The sequence below is a fragment of the Bathycoccus prasinos genome, assembly GCF_002220235.1.
Source record: "Bathycoccus prasinos genomic : Chromosome_9".
NCBI lineage: Eukaryota > Viridiplantae > Chlorophyta > Mamiellophyceae > Mamiellales > Bathycoccaceae > Bathycoccus > Bathycoccus prasinos.
In genome coordinates, this window is record NC_024000.1 from 1 (window position 1) to 13,836 (window position 13,836).

General features: G+C 46.4%; 9 protein-coding genes across 9 annotated transcripts; 5 read left to right on the forward strand and 4 right to left on the reverse strand.

Moving 5' to 3' along the window:
- Positions 1-663: 663 nt before the first annotated feature.
- On the reverse strand, positions 664-2,506 carry Bathy09g00010 (ORF73; the record flags this gene model as incomplete). The annotated part of the gene is made up of 2 exons (XM_007511149.1): positions 664-1,077; positions 1,109-2,506. 2 exons carry the CDS (start codon positions 2,504-2,506, stop codon positions 664-666), a joined length of 1,812 nt encoding a protein of 603 aa, XP_007511211.1.
- Positions 2,507-2,990: 484 nt separating this feature from the next.
- Bathy09g00020 (conserved hypotheical protein) lies at positions 2,991-4,868 on the forward strand (the record flags this gene model as incomplete). Its single annotated transcript, XM_007511060.1, has 1 exon — positions 2,991-4,868. The coding sequence occupies one exon, from the start codon at positions 2,991-2,993 to the stop codon at positions 4,866-4,868; it is 1,878 nt and encodes a 625-aa protein (XP_007511122.1).
- Positions 4,869-5,299: 431 nt separating this feature from the next.
- Positions 5,300-6,368, reverse strand: Bathy09g00030 (predicted protein; the record flags this gene model as incomplete). The annotated part of the gene is made up of 2 exons (XM_007510879.1): positions 5,300-6,172; positions 6,300-6,368. 2 exons carry the CDS (start codon positions 6,366-6,368, stop codon positions 5,300-5,302), a joined length of 942 nt encoding a protein of 313 aa, XP_007510941.1.
- Positions 6,369-6,502: 134 nt separating this feature from the next.
- Bathy09g00040 (unknown protein) lies at positions 6,503-7,744 on the forward strand (the record flags this gene model as incomplete). The annotated part of the gene is made up of 1 exon (XM_007510872.1): positions 6,503-7,744. The coding sequence occupies one exon, from the start codon at positions 6,503-6,505 to the stop codon at positions 7,742-7,744; it is 1,242 nt and encodes a 413-aa protein (XP_007510934.1).
- Positions 7,745-7,840: 96 nt separating this feature from the next.
- Bathy09g00050 (hypothetical protein) lies at positions 7,841-8,753 on the forward strand (the record flags this gene model as incomplete). Its single annotated transcript, XM_007510914.1, has 2 exons — positions 7,841-7,884; positions 8,027-8,753. 2 exons carry the CDS (start codon positions 7,841-7,843, stop codon positions 8,751-8,753), a joined length of 771 nt encoding a protein of 256 aa, XP_007510976.1.
- A 64-nt stretch (positions 8,754-8,817) lies between these two features.
- On the reverse strand, positions 8,818-9,669 carry Bathy09g00060 (predicted protein; the record flags this gene model as incomplete). The annotated part of the gene is made up of 1 exon (XM_007511170.1): positions 8,818-9,669. The coding sequence occupies one exon, from the start codon at positions 9,667-9,669 to the stop codon at positions 8,818-8,820; it is 852 nt and encodes a 283-aa protein (XP_007511232.1).
- A 435-nt stretch (positions 9,670-10,104) lies between these two features.
- Positions 10,105-12,192, forward strand: Bathy09g00070 (hypothetical protein BRAFLDRAFT_85664; the record flags this gene model as incomplete). The annotated part of the gene is made up of 1 exon (XM_007510923.1): positions 10,105-12,192. The coding sequence occupies one exon, from the start codon at positions 10,105-10,107 to the stop codon at positions 12,190-12,192; it is 2,088 nt and encodes a 695-aa protein (XP_007510985.1).
- Positions 12,193-12,284: 92 nt separating this feature from the next.
- On the reverse strand, positions 12,285-12,563 carry Bathy09g00080 (predicted protein; the record flags this gene model as incomplete). The annotated part of the gene is made up of 1 exon (XM_007511166.1): positions 12,285-12,563. The coding sequence occupies one exon, from the start codon at positions 12,561-12,563 to the stop codon at positions 12,285-12,287; it is 279 nt and encodes a 92-aa protein (XP_007511228.1).
- A 509-nt stretch (positions 12,564-13,072) lies between these two features.
- Bathy09g00090 (predicted protein) lies at positions 13,073-13,585 on the forward strand (the record flags this gene model as incomplete). The annotated part of the gene is made up of 1 exon (XM_007511194.1): positions 13,073-13,585. The coding sequence occupies one exon, from the start codon at positions 13,073-13,075 to the stop codon at positions 13,583-13,585; it is 513 nt and encodes a 170-aa protein (XP_007511256.1).
- Positions 13,586-13,836: the final 251 nt, after the last annotated feature.

Sequence of the window (13,836 nt, forward strand, 5' to 3'; positions counted from 1 at the left end):
AACAGAACCGCCTGAATATGCTAGGGCAGGAGGCGCGGGAAACCCTAAACCCTAAACCCTAAACCCTAAACCCTAAACCCTAAACCCAAAACCCTAAACCCTAAACCCTAAACCCTAAACCCTAAACCCTAAACCCTAAACCCTAAACCCTAAACCCTAAACCCTAAACCCTAAACCCTAAACCCTAAACCCTAAACCCTAAACCCTAAACCCTAAACCCTAAACCCTAAACCCTAAACCCTAAACCCTAAACCCTAAACCCTAAACCCTAAACCCTAAACCCTAAACCCTAAACCCTAAATGCAAAAATACTACCTCAAATATGATATTACAAAACCCCATAAAGTCGCGTTTCCAACCCCAAACAGTCGCGTTTCCAACCCCAAACAGTCGCGTTTACAGCCGTAAACCGTAGTGTAACCGTTTTCCGGCCCTAACCGTAGCGTTTTTCACCCTAAACCGTCCGAGATGAACCGAGTTTTTGGTTGCAAAACTACAGATGCCTAACACCATGATATATTCCCTTTGGAGTTGAAATCGCATCGATTGGAGTACTTTTGATGATTTTATTTGGAAGTAGGAGTTCGAGTTGTTAGGGGATTTTTGTTTTTTTCTAGGGTTGGTTAGGGGAGTTCCGGATTTGGATTACATACTTACAATCATCTATCGCATCGTCGAGAGAGGAGATCTCTTTGGAATAACTATTCTCGATTTCGGCTTCTTCCTGCTGCTCTCGTTGGGCGTCCATGAGAAATCGGTGACGTTTTCCTTCTCCTCATCGACGCTGTCGTCCTTAAATATTCGATACAACTTCCTCGACGTTTTCTCCTCATTATGGACAACGACGTCCAAAGCAGATACTTCTTTCTTTTCTTCGATGAAGGAACGTATTCTGTCCGAGAGCGAAAGCATTTCTTCCGTTCTTCGTTCAGATTCGAGAGCCGTTGCGTTTATTGTTTCCTCGAAATGTTTTGATTTCTCCACTGCGTGCGCAACCATCTTCATTTCAAATTTTTCTGCATCCATCTCCGCCTTTTGAAGTTTATCACTGAGCGCGGCAACATTTAAAGTGTGTTCCTTCTCTTGTCGCGGCGAGCTCGTCTTTGACCCGTCCCAGTTCTTTTTGTAGAGTATTATCTTCCTTATTTCTCGCTTTCTTCGCGAAGAGATCATTGAACTCTTTTTGAACGGTTTCCACATCTCTTCTTCGCTCTGAAATGCACTCTTTTAGTTTGGTTAATTCTGCGATTCGCGTTTGTTCAAGTCTCTCCTTTTCCTTGCCAGCCTCTACGTACGTCTTTGTCAACTCGCGACTGAGCTTGGCATTATTCTCCTTTGCAAGTTTTAGCTGTTCCCGCGTTTGAAGCAAAAAACCTCTTTGAGCTTTCAGTTTCGCTTTGAATACACGTTGCTCGTTCGTCGACTTTCTCTCCGTTTCTGTCTCTCGAACGTGAAACATTTTCGCCACGTCGTGCGTAATGTTTTCCAAATCACGTTCGTAATGCAAAGACGCAAAGTTTCGCCCGTAAACGTACGCTTTCTTCGATGTCTCGAATGCCGCTTTCTTCATCTCCCGCATTTCGATTCTTGTTTTCTCCTCTCTTTTATCGTATTCTCGTTGCATCGAACTCATAGCCTCCTCAAAAGTCTTTTTCAGCGCTTCCCGCGTTTGCACCAATTCGTCGCGCAGTTCTTTCTTTTCGGATTCTAACTCTTGAATCAACGATACTGACTTGTCTGACATGTGATCGAGTTGGTTTTCGAACGCTTTTCTGTCCGCTTCTAACGCTTCAATACTCATTTTCAGTTCATCAATCTCTTCGTCTTTTTCCCGAGCTGCAGAGCGCGCGTATTCAAGTTGCAAAGAAAACTGTTCCGTCATTTTCATCTCTTTCTTCGAAGTAATTCGCTGTTCTTCTAGCAATCGCGTGACCTCCTTCTCCATATAGAGGTGTTTCCGCTTTAACGAGTCTATTTTGAGTTGCTTTTCGAGAACTTCACTTTTAGCTTCCGTAAGAAGCGAAGCGAGGTACGAATGGCTGTCTTCATCGTTATCGTCGTCTTCATCTGCTGCTACTGCCGCGGCCGACCTCATGCTGGAAATGCCAACGCCTTGGGACGATATGAATCTTTTTAACTTGGCGAGCTCTTTCGATACTTCTCTGTGCATGCATCTCAAATCATCGTTCGATTGTATCAACTCTTCGCACTTTCGATGTTTCTCCTGGAGATTTCTCCTATTCCCTTCCTCCAAACTCTTCGCCAACGCAAGCTTCTCTCGGAGTACTTGAATCGTCGTTTCCAACTCTAATATCTGAGAATGCATCAACACGGACGACGTGGATGTCGTTTCTGTCGATGACTGTTGTCTCCTTCTTTCGTTCGCTTCTATTTCTTCTTCTTTTTCTTTTGAGGAGGAGGAGTTGCTGTTTTTGAAAATCCTCCCCCCCATTGAGCGCGGTTGTTCCAGCTCTCCCGACGGGGTTGATGGCATCGTTGCCGCCATCGTAGACGATGTTGAGGGACAATGCGAAAGCTTTCCTAGTTGTATCCTCGCTCTCGCGCGCACCCGAGCTCCTGGACTTTCGTATCCATCATCATCATAATCATCAACAATACTCATCCTCCTTTCAACGGTCGTTTGAAGATGTGAAGAATCCAACTTTTCATGTTTTCAAAGAGAGGGAAAACACAACATCATCCATCAGTGACATCACAAAAAAGCTCGAAGTCGCGAATTAACAAACTTTGGTAAAGAGAGGAAACCCAACACAGTGAACTGAAAACGAGCGCGCGCTTTCTTTTCTCGTCCTCGTCGTTTTCGTCGAATGCTCTCTAGTGCAGTTCTAAAACACGGAACCGCTTGTTTATTCAAGCGCAGCAGTTGCAGTCGCAGCACCTCGACGTGTTTGTGCAACAACAGGTGGTTCCTTCAACATCGACGGCGACAACACCAACATCATCAACAACAACAACAACATCAAAAGACGATGACGAGTGCGGCAGCCGGAAATTCTGGCGCTCGAGAAGCCGTAGAGGACAGATTGGAATCCATATCGAACCACTCTTGGGTGGAGAAATTGAATCCAGACCCAGAAACCGACGTCAACGCGCCGAACAGAAAGTCTCGTCGAGTAAAATCTGGACACTTCGTGAGAGTACAGCCGACGCCTTTGAAACGTCCGGCGTTAATCATCCATTCGAAAAAAGTACTCGAAGATATAGGGTTATGTGAAGGTGACGAATCGTCCGAGACGTTCGTGCGTTTCTTCTCCGGAGATTCCGACGCCATACCGGGAATGAAAACGTGGGCGACGCCATACGCTTTGAGTATTATGGGCCAGAAACACACCTCGAACTGTCCGTTTGGGACTGGTGAAGGGTATGGAGACGGACGCGCTATTTCAGTTGGTGAAGTCTTAAATCCAAAAACAAATCAACGGTACGAGTTGCAGTTGAAAGGTGGTGGCCAAACGCCGTTTTGTCGCGGCGCCGATGGAAGAGCGGTACTTCGTTCGAGCATTCGAGAATTCATCGCTTCCGAAGCCATGGATGCTTTAGGGATTCCAACCACGCGTGCGTTATCCCTCATTCGATCGGAAGGTGGCGATGTTTCAAATAGACCTTGGTACAGCGCGTCGGTGGAAAAGCAAGTATCGAAACAACTCAACGAAGTGACCGTAGATGATCCGAGGCTGGCTCGATTTGACGCTTCAGAAAGAGAAGCCATCGTCGGCAGAGTGCGCGCGCAAAAGCGGGACCCTGATACGATGATTCAAGAACCCAACGCAATTACGACGCGCGTTGCGCCTTCGTTTTTGCGCGTTGGTCATTTGGATTTGTTCTCGCGTCGCGCCTCGAAACCAGACGCGAGTCCGTTACAAAAACAAGAGCTCGAAATGCTAGTGAGACATTGTTATTTTCGGGAATTTAGTGAAGAGAACGATTCTTGGTCTTCGACTGCTCCCATAGAAGATGTCGCGCGCGCTGTTTTAGAAAAATCGGCGGCTGGAATTGCATTCTGCGTCGCTGAATGGTTAAGGGTTGGATTTTGTCAAGGGAACTTTAATGCTGACAATTGTCTCGTCGCCGGACGAACGATGGATTACGGTCCTTTTGGTTTTCTCGACGCTTACGATCCCGCGTTTGCGAAATGGACGGGGAGCGGTGACCACTTTGCATTCGCAGCTCAGCCGCAAGCTGCGGTTGCAAATTACTTTACCTTATGCTCTGCACTCTCTACGCTATTGAAAGGAAAAGAAGCTGAAGGAAACGTGCTCATAGAAACGTTTGCGAAAACGATTGAAAATGAAGTGACAAATGTCTGGGCAAAAAAGCTTGGTTTTCGCGACGATGCGCCGAGTTCGAGCAAAGCAGCCGCGCGCGATTTATACGATGAAACCATTCAGGATCTTCTCTACAGGCACAGAGCCGATTGGACGATGTTTTGGAGAGAACTCTCGAACGCTGCGCCGGACCTAATCTCGCGAAAAATGTCGGCGAAGGAGGCGTTTTCAACTTTTCTCGAGAAGAAGGCATTTTACAAGTCTACATTTTCGGAGCAAGAGATTGAAATGTGGACCAAGGCGTTGGACGCGTGGATAGCGGCGTTGAGAACGTCGGGTGAAAACGAATCCACGGCTGGAGAAATAGTCTCGAGGATGCGTCTTGCAAATCCAAAGTATGTTCCGAGAGAATACATGCTCGTGGAGGCGTACGAAGCGGCTGAAGTTGGCGATTACTCCGTGTTACGCGACGTTTTCAAAGCTTGTTGTGAAAACCCATACGACGAAGGTGAGAACAGTAAATACTACGGTCTCGCGCCCGAGGAGTCACTTTCAAAAGGGGGCATTGCATTCATGTCTTGATCCTCGTAGTCTTTCCCGATATTGTTTCTGTCGCTTTTATTCAAATAAATTGAATGAAACGACGAAAACATCCGGGAAAGATCAATAGTAAAAGCATAAGCAAAAGACGAGTTCGTTTTCATCCATTCACATTGAGAGGAGTGGTGATGATAAAGGAATATCTCGTGACGCCTAGGATTGTCTCAAAGCGCGCATTACTTTTGTGCGCTGACTCCGGGCCGATAAATTTATAACGTCTTTTGTCTGGCTTTTTGTACATTATATAGTTCGAAGAAGATCAAGAAAGGAGTGCGAGGGAGAAGAATGGAACGTACGTAAACTAGCATGTAGAAGCAACACCATTGTGTTTTGATTTGTGTCATAAGCACACATAACTTTCGCTTTTCAATATATTTCGTAAATGCAACCCTACAATAAATCCACTTTTTGCTTTATTCTGATACTCCCGTCTTCGTCCGCGGGGGTGCCACGTTGGTTTTCTTTAATTCGTTTTTGTCTTCTTCCGACAAAGCTAAAATTCGCGCGTTGTATTTATCGAATTTTTTCCACTCTTTCGCCACTCCAAGCACGCAACATCCCTTGATCAGATCACATGTGAACGCGACGCGGGGATCCCCTAAATCCACTTTGTGAAAGTCTGCGCTGACTTGCTGCGCAATTGCGTCGATGGCCTCCATTCTCGGGACGCTGTTGTTATAGCGAGAGCCAAAGACGACGGAGAACGTTGACTTTTTCACTCGGTCTTCTTTCGTTTCACCGTCAACTTCTATATTTGGTAAAAATCTATCGATGATAGGTTTCGCATGTGCTTTAATCTCCTCACTGCTTGCGAAGCACACGTCCTGGACTGGTAATATGCGCTCTATAAATCTCGAACGCGTGCGAGACGTTTCTTTCACCTCGCTCAAGTACCGAACGACCATTTCCGATGGATCTGCCTTGCTCGCTGCGTCCTTTGACATCAAAACAAATATGCACGCTTTCATATCTAAGTCTACGATTTTGAATTTCTTATTTTCAAGCTTATCGTCCTCTTTAATTGATTCGATTTCGGATTTCAACGCGTCCTCGACCGATAACACCGGCGGCGTAGGTTTCTGCTTCTCCTTTTCAACCGCATCAACATCATCTCCTTCTTCTTCTTCTTTTGGCATATCAGCATCCTTCTCGTCGGGAGGTACGATATCGTCGTAAATGTCCAACATTACCCGCATCAAATCGCGTGCCGTTTGTTTCTCTTTTCCGACGTCGCTGGATATTAGAAATCCTTTAGCACCGTACGGAATATTCGCGGAGGATGAACTCTGTAGTTGGTAAAGAAAAAGTTTGTTGTTTTAGTTGTTGTTTGTGATGGTTTTTGGAAAAGCAGATATTATTAATCGAGCACATAACACAGATGGTCGGAAGAATATGAATGAGAATAAAACCTACCGCGCGTCCAAATCTTCGCTTTTTTATCATGGCTCCGTCCTTTCCACCTTGCCATCTTTTACCAGCCATGTGTTTGTGTGTTTGTTTGTGCGTCCCAAACGTCTTATTAATTAGGTTATTGATAGTAGTTTTGAAAGTTAGGGGATTTTTTTTGGTCGATTGATTTGTCCACACAAAAAGAAAACCTGAAAAAGAAAGAAAGAATGTCCGCAGCAACAACGAGAAAAGGTAAAGTATTCGTCGTCGGAACGAACGAAGTCATAACATCTGCAGCCGTGACGGCAATATTGTGCGGCGAAGGACGCGAAGACGACGACGAGCGCGTATCGAGAGACGAAATCGACTCGACTCCAAATCCAGTGAATTGGTCGTTACGCACTAGGTATTACGAGGCAGATTTAGAAATCCATCATCACAGCATAACGATTGAAACAACCGATGGTGATGATGTCCGCGACGACGAAGAAGATGATGAAAGCAGAGGCGCGACGATAAAAAACAAAAAGACGCAAAGAATTTTGACCTTAGCAGAAGCGAGCGAGTTTAGCGCAGTCGTCATGGCGTGTAAGTGCGATAACGCGGTCGACTTTTCTTTGTTAAAAGCGTACGTAGATTCAAACAGAGCGGTGTTTTCGAACTTGATAGCCGCGGTGGATGGAGAAGAAGTCGACGCGACGCGATTGCTTCTAGTTGATGGCACCGAAGATATCGACAGCGCAGAAGTAAATCCATTCATAACGCAATGGTGCTTACTGAATAATATTGAACCCGTTCGAGTCTCCTTGCTCTCTAGAAACGCCGACGATACGCTGCGAGAGGTTGGACAGCGATTAGGGGATCCGCAAGGCGTTCAACGAGTCGTCGACGCGCTTTCAGCGACGAAATGGCCCGGTTTAATTTTAAGCAACACCGCGGGAGGAGGTAATCAAGACGCGGCTACGAGGAGTGTTCGGAGCGAATCGACGGAAGCGGTTGAAATTGATTCAGACGATGATCTCGATTTCATACAGATGCGAGACCGCCGCGCCGAAAACGGGAAAACACCGTCCTCGAGTGGAAGAGGGGCGAGCGCATCACGGAACAGGAGCAACGACAACAATAAGAAGAAGAACAACAACGGTATAGAGAATGATATTGATGAAGACGATCTTTCGTTTCTCGGAGCCGACAGCGAGCTCATATCGAAAATAAAAGCCATATCTGAACGCGCACAGAGAGGAGCAGGAGACATGTCAAACGAGGAGAGGAGGGAAGCGGCGTTTTCGGCCATCGAAGAGTTGATGTCAGCCTTTAAAGACTTGGATCCATTGCAGGAATTTAATCCACTTCCAACGTCAGAAGAAGGAATGCGGAGAGAGATAGAAGAGGTCGCAGGTAGTTTTAACATGCACAGTGCTGGTCGCGATTATGAGGACGACGACGACGACGATGCGAGCAGCAGTTAGCCTGTAGCAGCGAAATTTGTATTCAAAAAATAAATATTTTCTCTCGCTCCTGCATTCGTCTTTATCGCGACATCAATGACAACAAACGCGTTCGAAATGACCAGCGGGTCGCTCGCTCGAGTGTGCCATGAGAATAAGCAGTGCGTCATAAATACCCGTATTGCGTTCCTTCCACGTGCAGTTGCTTTTTATTATTATTTAGGTTTCTTTCTGCGAACGCGTATTTTTTATTGACCAAACTCGTTCTTCTTCTTCTTTCAAACACTTTCAACGAACAAACAGGTACGCGCACGCACCAGAATTGAATGACACTTTGCATTTGACGGGAAGAGGTATAAAAGAGCTGAAGTGTTTAGAGCCGTACGTTAATTTGCTCGCGATACACTTGACAGCAAACGTCATAAGCTCATTGGACGGTTTGCACAGTCTTCGAAAACTACGCTCCTTACACGTGGCCCATAACAATTTGACCAATCTCAAAGGCATTGAAAACCTCACCGAACTCCGCTTCCTAGATGTATCGAGCAATATTGGTATGAACTCTATCGATGCACTCGCAAATCACGGCTCTATCGAGGTTTTACTGTGCGGGAACAACAAGAGTTTGAGATGTATCGAGGCGCTCTCGACGTGTCCGTGTTTGACCGCGATTGACTGTCGAGATTGTGGTATATCCGGAACAGCAAAGAATGAGAGCGAAAGGATGTTGAGTGTAATATGCAGTTCGAGTTGTTTAGCTTCGTTGAATTTGAACGGGAATCCAATCATGGCACAGATTAGTGAGCCGTTTCGCATTTTCTGTATTTCAAAGGCGCGCGCGTTGCAAAATTTGAACGAGATACCCGTTCTCTTAAAAGAACGTCGGATATCCGAGGCTTATATGCTTCGAGGTGGCCGCGACGCTGCTCAAGAAGAAAAGCGAAAGATTCAGGAAGAAGAAGAGCGAGAGCGAGAGGAACAATGGGCATGGTTTCATGAGCTGATTGAAACCAAGAAGGAGGCGGTATAAAAGGCGAGTTTTTTCTATCATATCTAAGTTTACATTTCAAGTGAACGGCACGAACGAGCTATAATCACAACTCCGCTTCTGAAGCCTCTGTGAACGCGTCCGATACGCTGTATTTGGCTAAATCTTCTAACGAACTACCCGTGTTCAAAACTCTGAATTTACCATCCGTTCCAGAAAACGCCATCGAAATACTCGTTTGACATTTCAAAGCCTCCGTACTTCCTGCAGCAATGGCACACGTGCCAGCGGATGCACTCGCCGTGGCTAAACACTCACAGTCGCTATCCTCTTGCAATATGCACGCGTAATTCGCATTTCTTGAATCCGTGGCGTTGACACCGACGTGTAAACATTGTAAATTATTGATACCACCGCACGCGCCGCAGCCGACGTTCTCCCACTGTAAATCTTCCAAGTTTCCTTCGTCAAACCGCGCTAAAAGCGTCAACGACGATACGCGCCCGTGTTTCCCCGCAAAATCCGTCAGAAGAAGTGGGTATGTGGATTTCACTCGAATGACCCGCGGTATCGATCGCACGCCTCGCGCGAAGGCCACCACGCTTAAAAAGGTTGCCTGTGAGGGTGTTGTCGTCTCCATTAAACCGTCTTCGTCCTGTCTTGATGTTCTCAGTAACGTCATCTCATCCACACTCACGCGAAACGATGAAATTGCGACACCCTTCTCCGTTAAAGTCGATCTATTCGAGCTATCGCACGGGTCTAAATCGCCCCAATCGTCGATAGAACCGTTCGGGAAATACGCCAGGCCGATTGTGAACGACTTTTTGAATCTGGCTTTGCCTTCGTTCACACACGGGTCGTATATTCCCGCCGCGTTCACATCCATCACTATTGTTCCAGAAAATGTGAACAACAACAAGGGTAACCAACTCGCGGACGCGAGCAAAGAGAACATTTTCATAGTAATTTTCGTCGTCTCACGCGCGTGTGTTTTTGTAAAGTGTCACACAAGTGTGTATCTGACGTCTCAAAAACTTGAAAGACTCATTGAAAAAATTACTCATCGAACTTTGAAACTCACAAACTTTCATCAATTTTTATATCGCCACAACAACACAAAGTATATGCCCGATGCAAATATATCGTCAATTATTTGAAGAGATGTGTAAACAGACAGATACAGAGAGATAGGGGGTGAGAAATCATGCACTCGAGGCGCACGGGAGCGTCGTCATCGGCGGCGGCGACATCTTCTTCTCAACATCGTCATCAACACCATCATACGCGAAGTTTCGATGAAAAAGACGAAGAGTTATACAAGAAGAGAGGCGTGGTGAAAGCGAGACAAAGACGAAAAGTTGTCAAAATTACCGTAACCCCTTCACGATTAATGGAGTTGTTCTTAATCGTATTGCTCGGGTGGTTCGTTTACGACAACTATCGAAACGATAAAACTAAAAGGAGTACCTCCCTTCTTCGAGACGAAGGAGAAAAAACAACCATTCTCTCAAAAGTTCAAACACTCTTTGGTTTCTTTCGTAAAGAAGACGACGACGAAACAACAACAACAACAACAACAAGCGCGTCAGAGAAGCAACAAGCGCGTCGATCGAAGGGAGCGAAGGTCTTCGTCTCTTCCGAGAAGGAGGATGAGGAGGAAGATCCGTTAGCAAAGTTGGATATGTCTCTTATCGAGCGCCAAAAAGTTCATGATGCCGACGGCGTTGGCAAAAAAGAGGACGATTTCGATGCGGATACTTCAGAAGGAACGCTCGGCAGTGGTGCAGAAGTCGAAACACACAGAGAGGGAAACGTGGCGTCACCGAGAGCGTCTTCAAAGCGACCATGTAAAGGCATCTTTAGCGCATTAGAATTTGGCGAGTGTTCTGTGAAATGTGGTATCGAAGGAGGTATAAAACTCCCACTGTTTGAGAAGGATGACAACATGGACGAGGATTGCGTCTTACCGAAACCGCCGGTATCATCGAGTATGAAGTGCAATGTCGGTGTAGAGTGTCCGCAAAACTGTATCGGTAAGTTTGACGAGTGGACGGCGTGCGACGAAGAGTGCGGCGTAGGATTTCGACGACGACAATTTATAGTAACACAACCCCAGAAAGGTACCGGATCAAAGTGCGCGTACCTTAATGGGCACGTAGCCACGGAAAAGTGTTTTGGAGATAAAACAGGCACGACATTTTGCCAAAACAGGGATTGCGCCGGAGATTTTGGCGCGTGGTCGAAGTGCACAAAAGAATGCGGGGGAGGCACGAAGCATCGCGTGTACTCACAAACGCAAAAAGCGGGAACGTTTGGTAAGTCGTGTCCGTATCCTGACAAATATCGCGAACAAGAAAAGTGTAACGAAGAGGAATGCATACTGCCGGACTTTTGTGAAGGTCGATGGAAAATCACCGAACCTTGCAGTGCGAAATGTGGCGGTGGGAAGACGACCAGGGCGTTTTTCGTGACGAAAGAGGGAAAAGAGTGTCCGAATGAAGACGTTCGAGAAGTTCTGTCTTGCAACACGCAGAGCTGTCCGAAGGCGAAAGATTGCGGTAAATGGGAGCCATGGAGCGCGTGTTCGGTTCCATGTGACGACGGTATTCAAACGAGAAGGTATAAACGCACTGGACCTGCAGTTTTCGGAGGGAAATGTCCCGAAGAAGATGGCGCGAAGCAAAAGCGCAAATGTAATTTAGGATCGTGCGAAAATTTGTGCATGGGCGCATTTACAGATTGGGATGTTGAATGTCCGAAATGCATTTCAGAAGGATCTTACACAGCCGACAACAAATTCAGAACGAGAAAGTACGTCATTCCAGATAGCGACGCTGAAAACAGTAGCTCGTACGCTAAATGTCCGCACGAAAACGGATACGTTGAGCGTCAAAAATGTCCACCGTTGATGATCACGTGTCCAGTACGATGTATTGGCGAATGGAGCGCGTTCTCCAAATGCACACGCAACTGCGACGGTGGGACAACAAAAAAGACGTATTCAATCTTTCGACCCGCGAAAGGGAGTGGGGAGCAGTGCGAGGCAAAGCATGGCCAAGTCGTTGAAAATGAATGCAACACGCATAAATGCGAACGCGAATGTCTAGGCGTATGGAATAAACACACTGGGTGCATAGTTTCGGCGAAAAACTTTGCAGATCCTGATTTGAAATGTACCGGTGAAAAGATCGAACGCTTCGATTTGATTCCTCCACAAATTGAAAAGCACATAGGGTGCTCTTTACCAACAGTCGGCGGTGATATTTTCGATACGTACGAGGGTGAAAAAGGATGGTTTAAACGTGTACTTTGCGATACTGGCAAATGTATCAAGAAGGTTGAAATCGAAATCGTTTCTGACGACGGCGGGAATAGCTATGACGACGACGACAACGATGCCGACGACGAGGAGAACACGCGCGTATCGAAAGTGCGCAGAAGTAAAAGAAGAGGAGGTAGTAGTGGTAGCATGAAATAGAACTGAGTACTCCAGTGTGTAGCCTAACCTAATCAAGCACTATTAAGCACGTGTGAAGCGTGTTTAGAGTGAATTAGAGTTGTTTATTTAAATTACAGGATTTCGATCTCGTCTGCTGTCACGTGTACCAAGAACGTTTTGCCACTTCCATCCGGATTCGGCAAAGCAACTTTCACCGGAAGATTGGCTGAAATGTACGTGCCGTCGAGATCATCCGCTCTCTGTGCAACTTCTCCCTCCATACCGTTTAAATCAGTCGCCGCCCCTTTGGTTTTCGGCACGTGATACACTACGACCGATTTGTTCACTCTGACTTTCGCTCCCACAGGAACGTCGTCCTTCTCCGAAGCACCCACGTTGACGATGGTCATTTTTCCTCTTCCGTTCGATCTTTTCAGAGAGGAAGAAGAAGAAGAAGAGGTGGACGAAAGCGTAGTCGCCGCGGTCAAAGATGAAGTTAAACTGAACATGTTACGTTTTATGCGTTGTGTATATGTATAATGTGCACCGCTCGTGTGCGTAACAAAAAGTGACGTGATATCGAAGACGAGGAAGCAGAATGAGAAGTGGATTATCTGTTTTTGGCAGAAGCATGACAAGGCATATCCAAAACATCAAACAAAGGAGTGACACACAGGGGTCGTGACGACAAAAAACGTCTGCACAACAGGCTAACACAAAAATATCTCTCGCCTCCTCAGTTTTTCAAAGCGAGACAAGGAGACAACAAATAATGTTTACGACGACGACGACCAATGTAACGAACGGCAACGTGTCCTCAGACACTCGCGTCACTTCTATCGCATCTCGCTCGTCCAGCGCCTCCTCTTCCTCCTCTGCTCACTCCTCCTCTTGGAGAAAGACGAACAACCGCCCCGCGATGAGTTTTTCTAACAAAAAGTTTTTGTCGTCGTCATCATCGCCAGGAAGAGATTCCTTTTTCACGCGCGCGTCGTCGGACCCGTCGTTGAACCCGTCGTCGTCGTCGCAGAATGAAGCGTCAGAGAGTTCGAAGGAAAAGACGTTCGGGAAAAATGTGGACGTGGAGAAGTACACCATAGATCAGCTCGCGTTTCTTTCCAGAAAAGAACAAGGCAAAAAGGAAGGTAAAGTCATCCTTCCCGATTATCACAACTGTACGAGGTGCAACGGAACAGGCAAGGATTTTTGCAGCGCGTGCAAAGGCAGGGGAACGAATGATCACGACATTACAGACGACTTCGAATCAGACGTATACATAGTCGGTTCAACGGCGGAACAGTGGAACTTGATCAAATCGACTTTAGGAGAGTCCACGCCGTGTTGGTTGTGTCGCGGTAAAAAAATTGCCATATGCAAAGATTGCAGGGGAACGGGTTGTCGAGATAGGGACAAGCTGTGGGTCAGGGTTTAGATTGCTCGCGAATACGACTCAACCGTGATGTTTATAATTTATCATTGTGGATGTCTGCTTACGTATACGTATATTTATGTATACATTTTTCATCACGCCAAAAACACGCAGTTTGCGTACGATGTACGCGCGTACGAGTACTCGTCTAAAAATTTTGCCCCAACTCTTTACTACTGCAGCAGAAAAATCGCGAAAATAAAGCGCGCGTTGTTGTGTACAGTGCACACATACAGCAAGAACATCCTCATTTG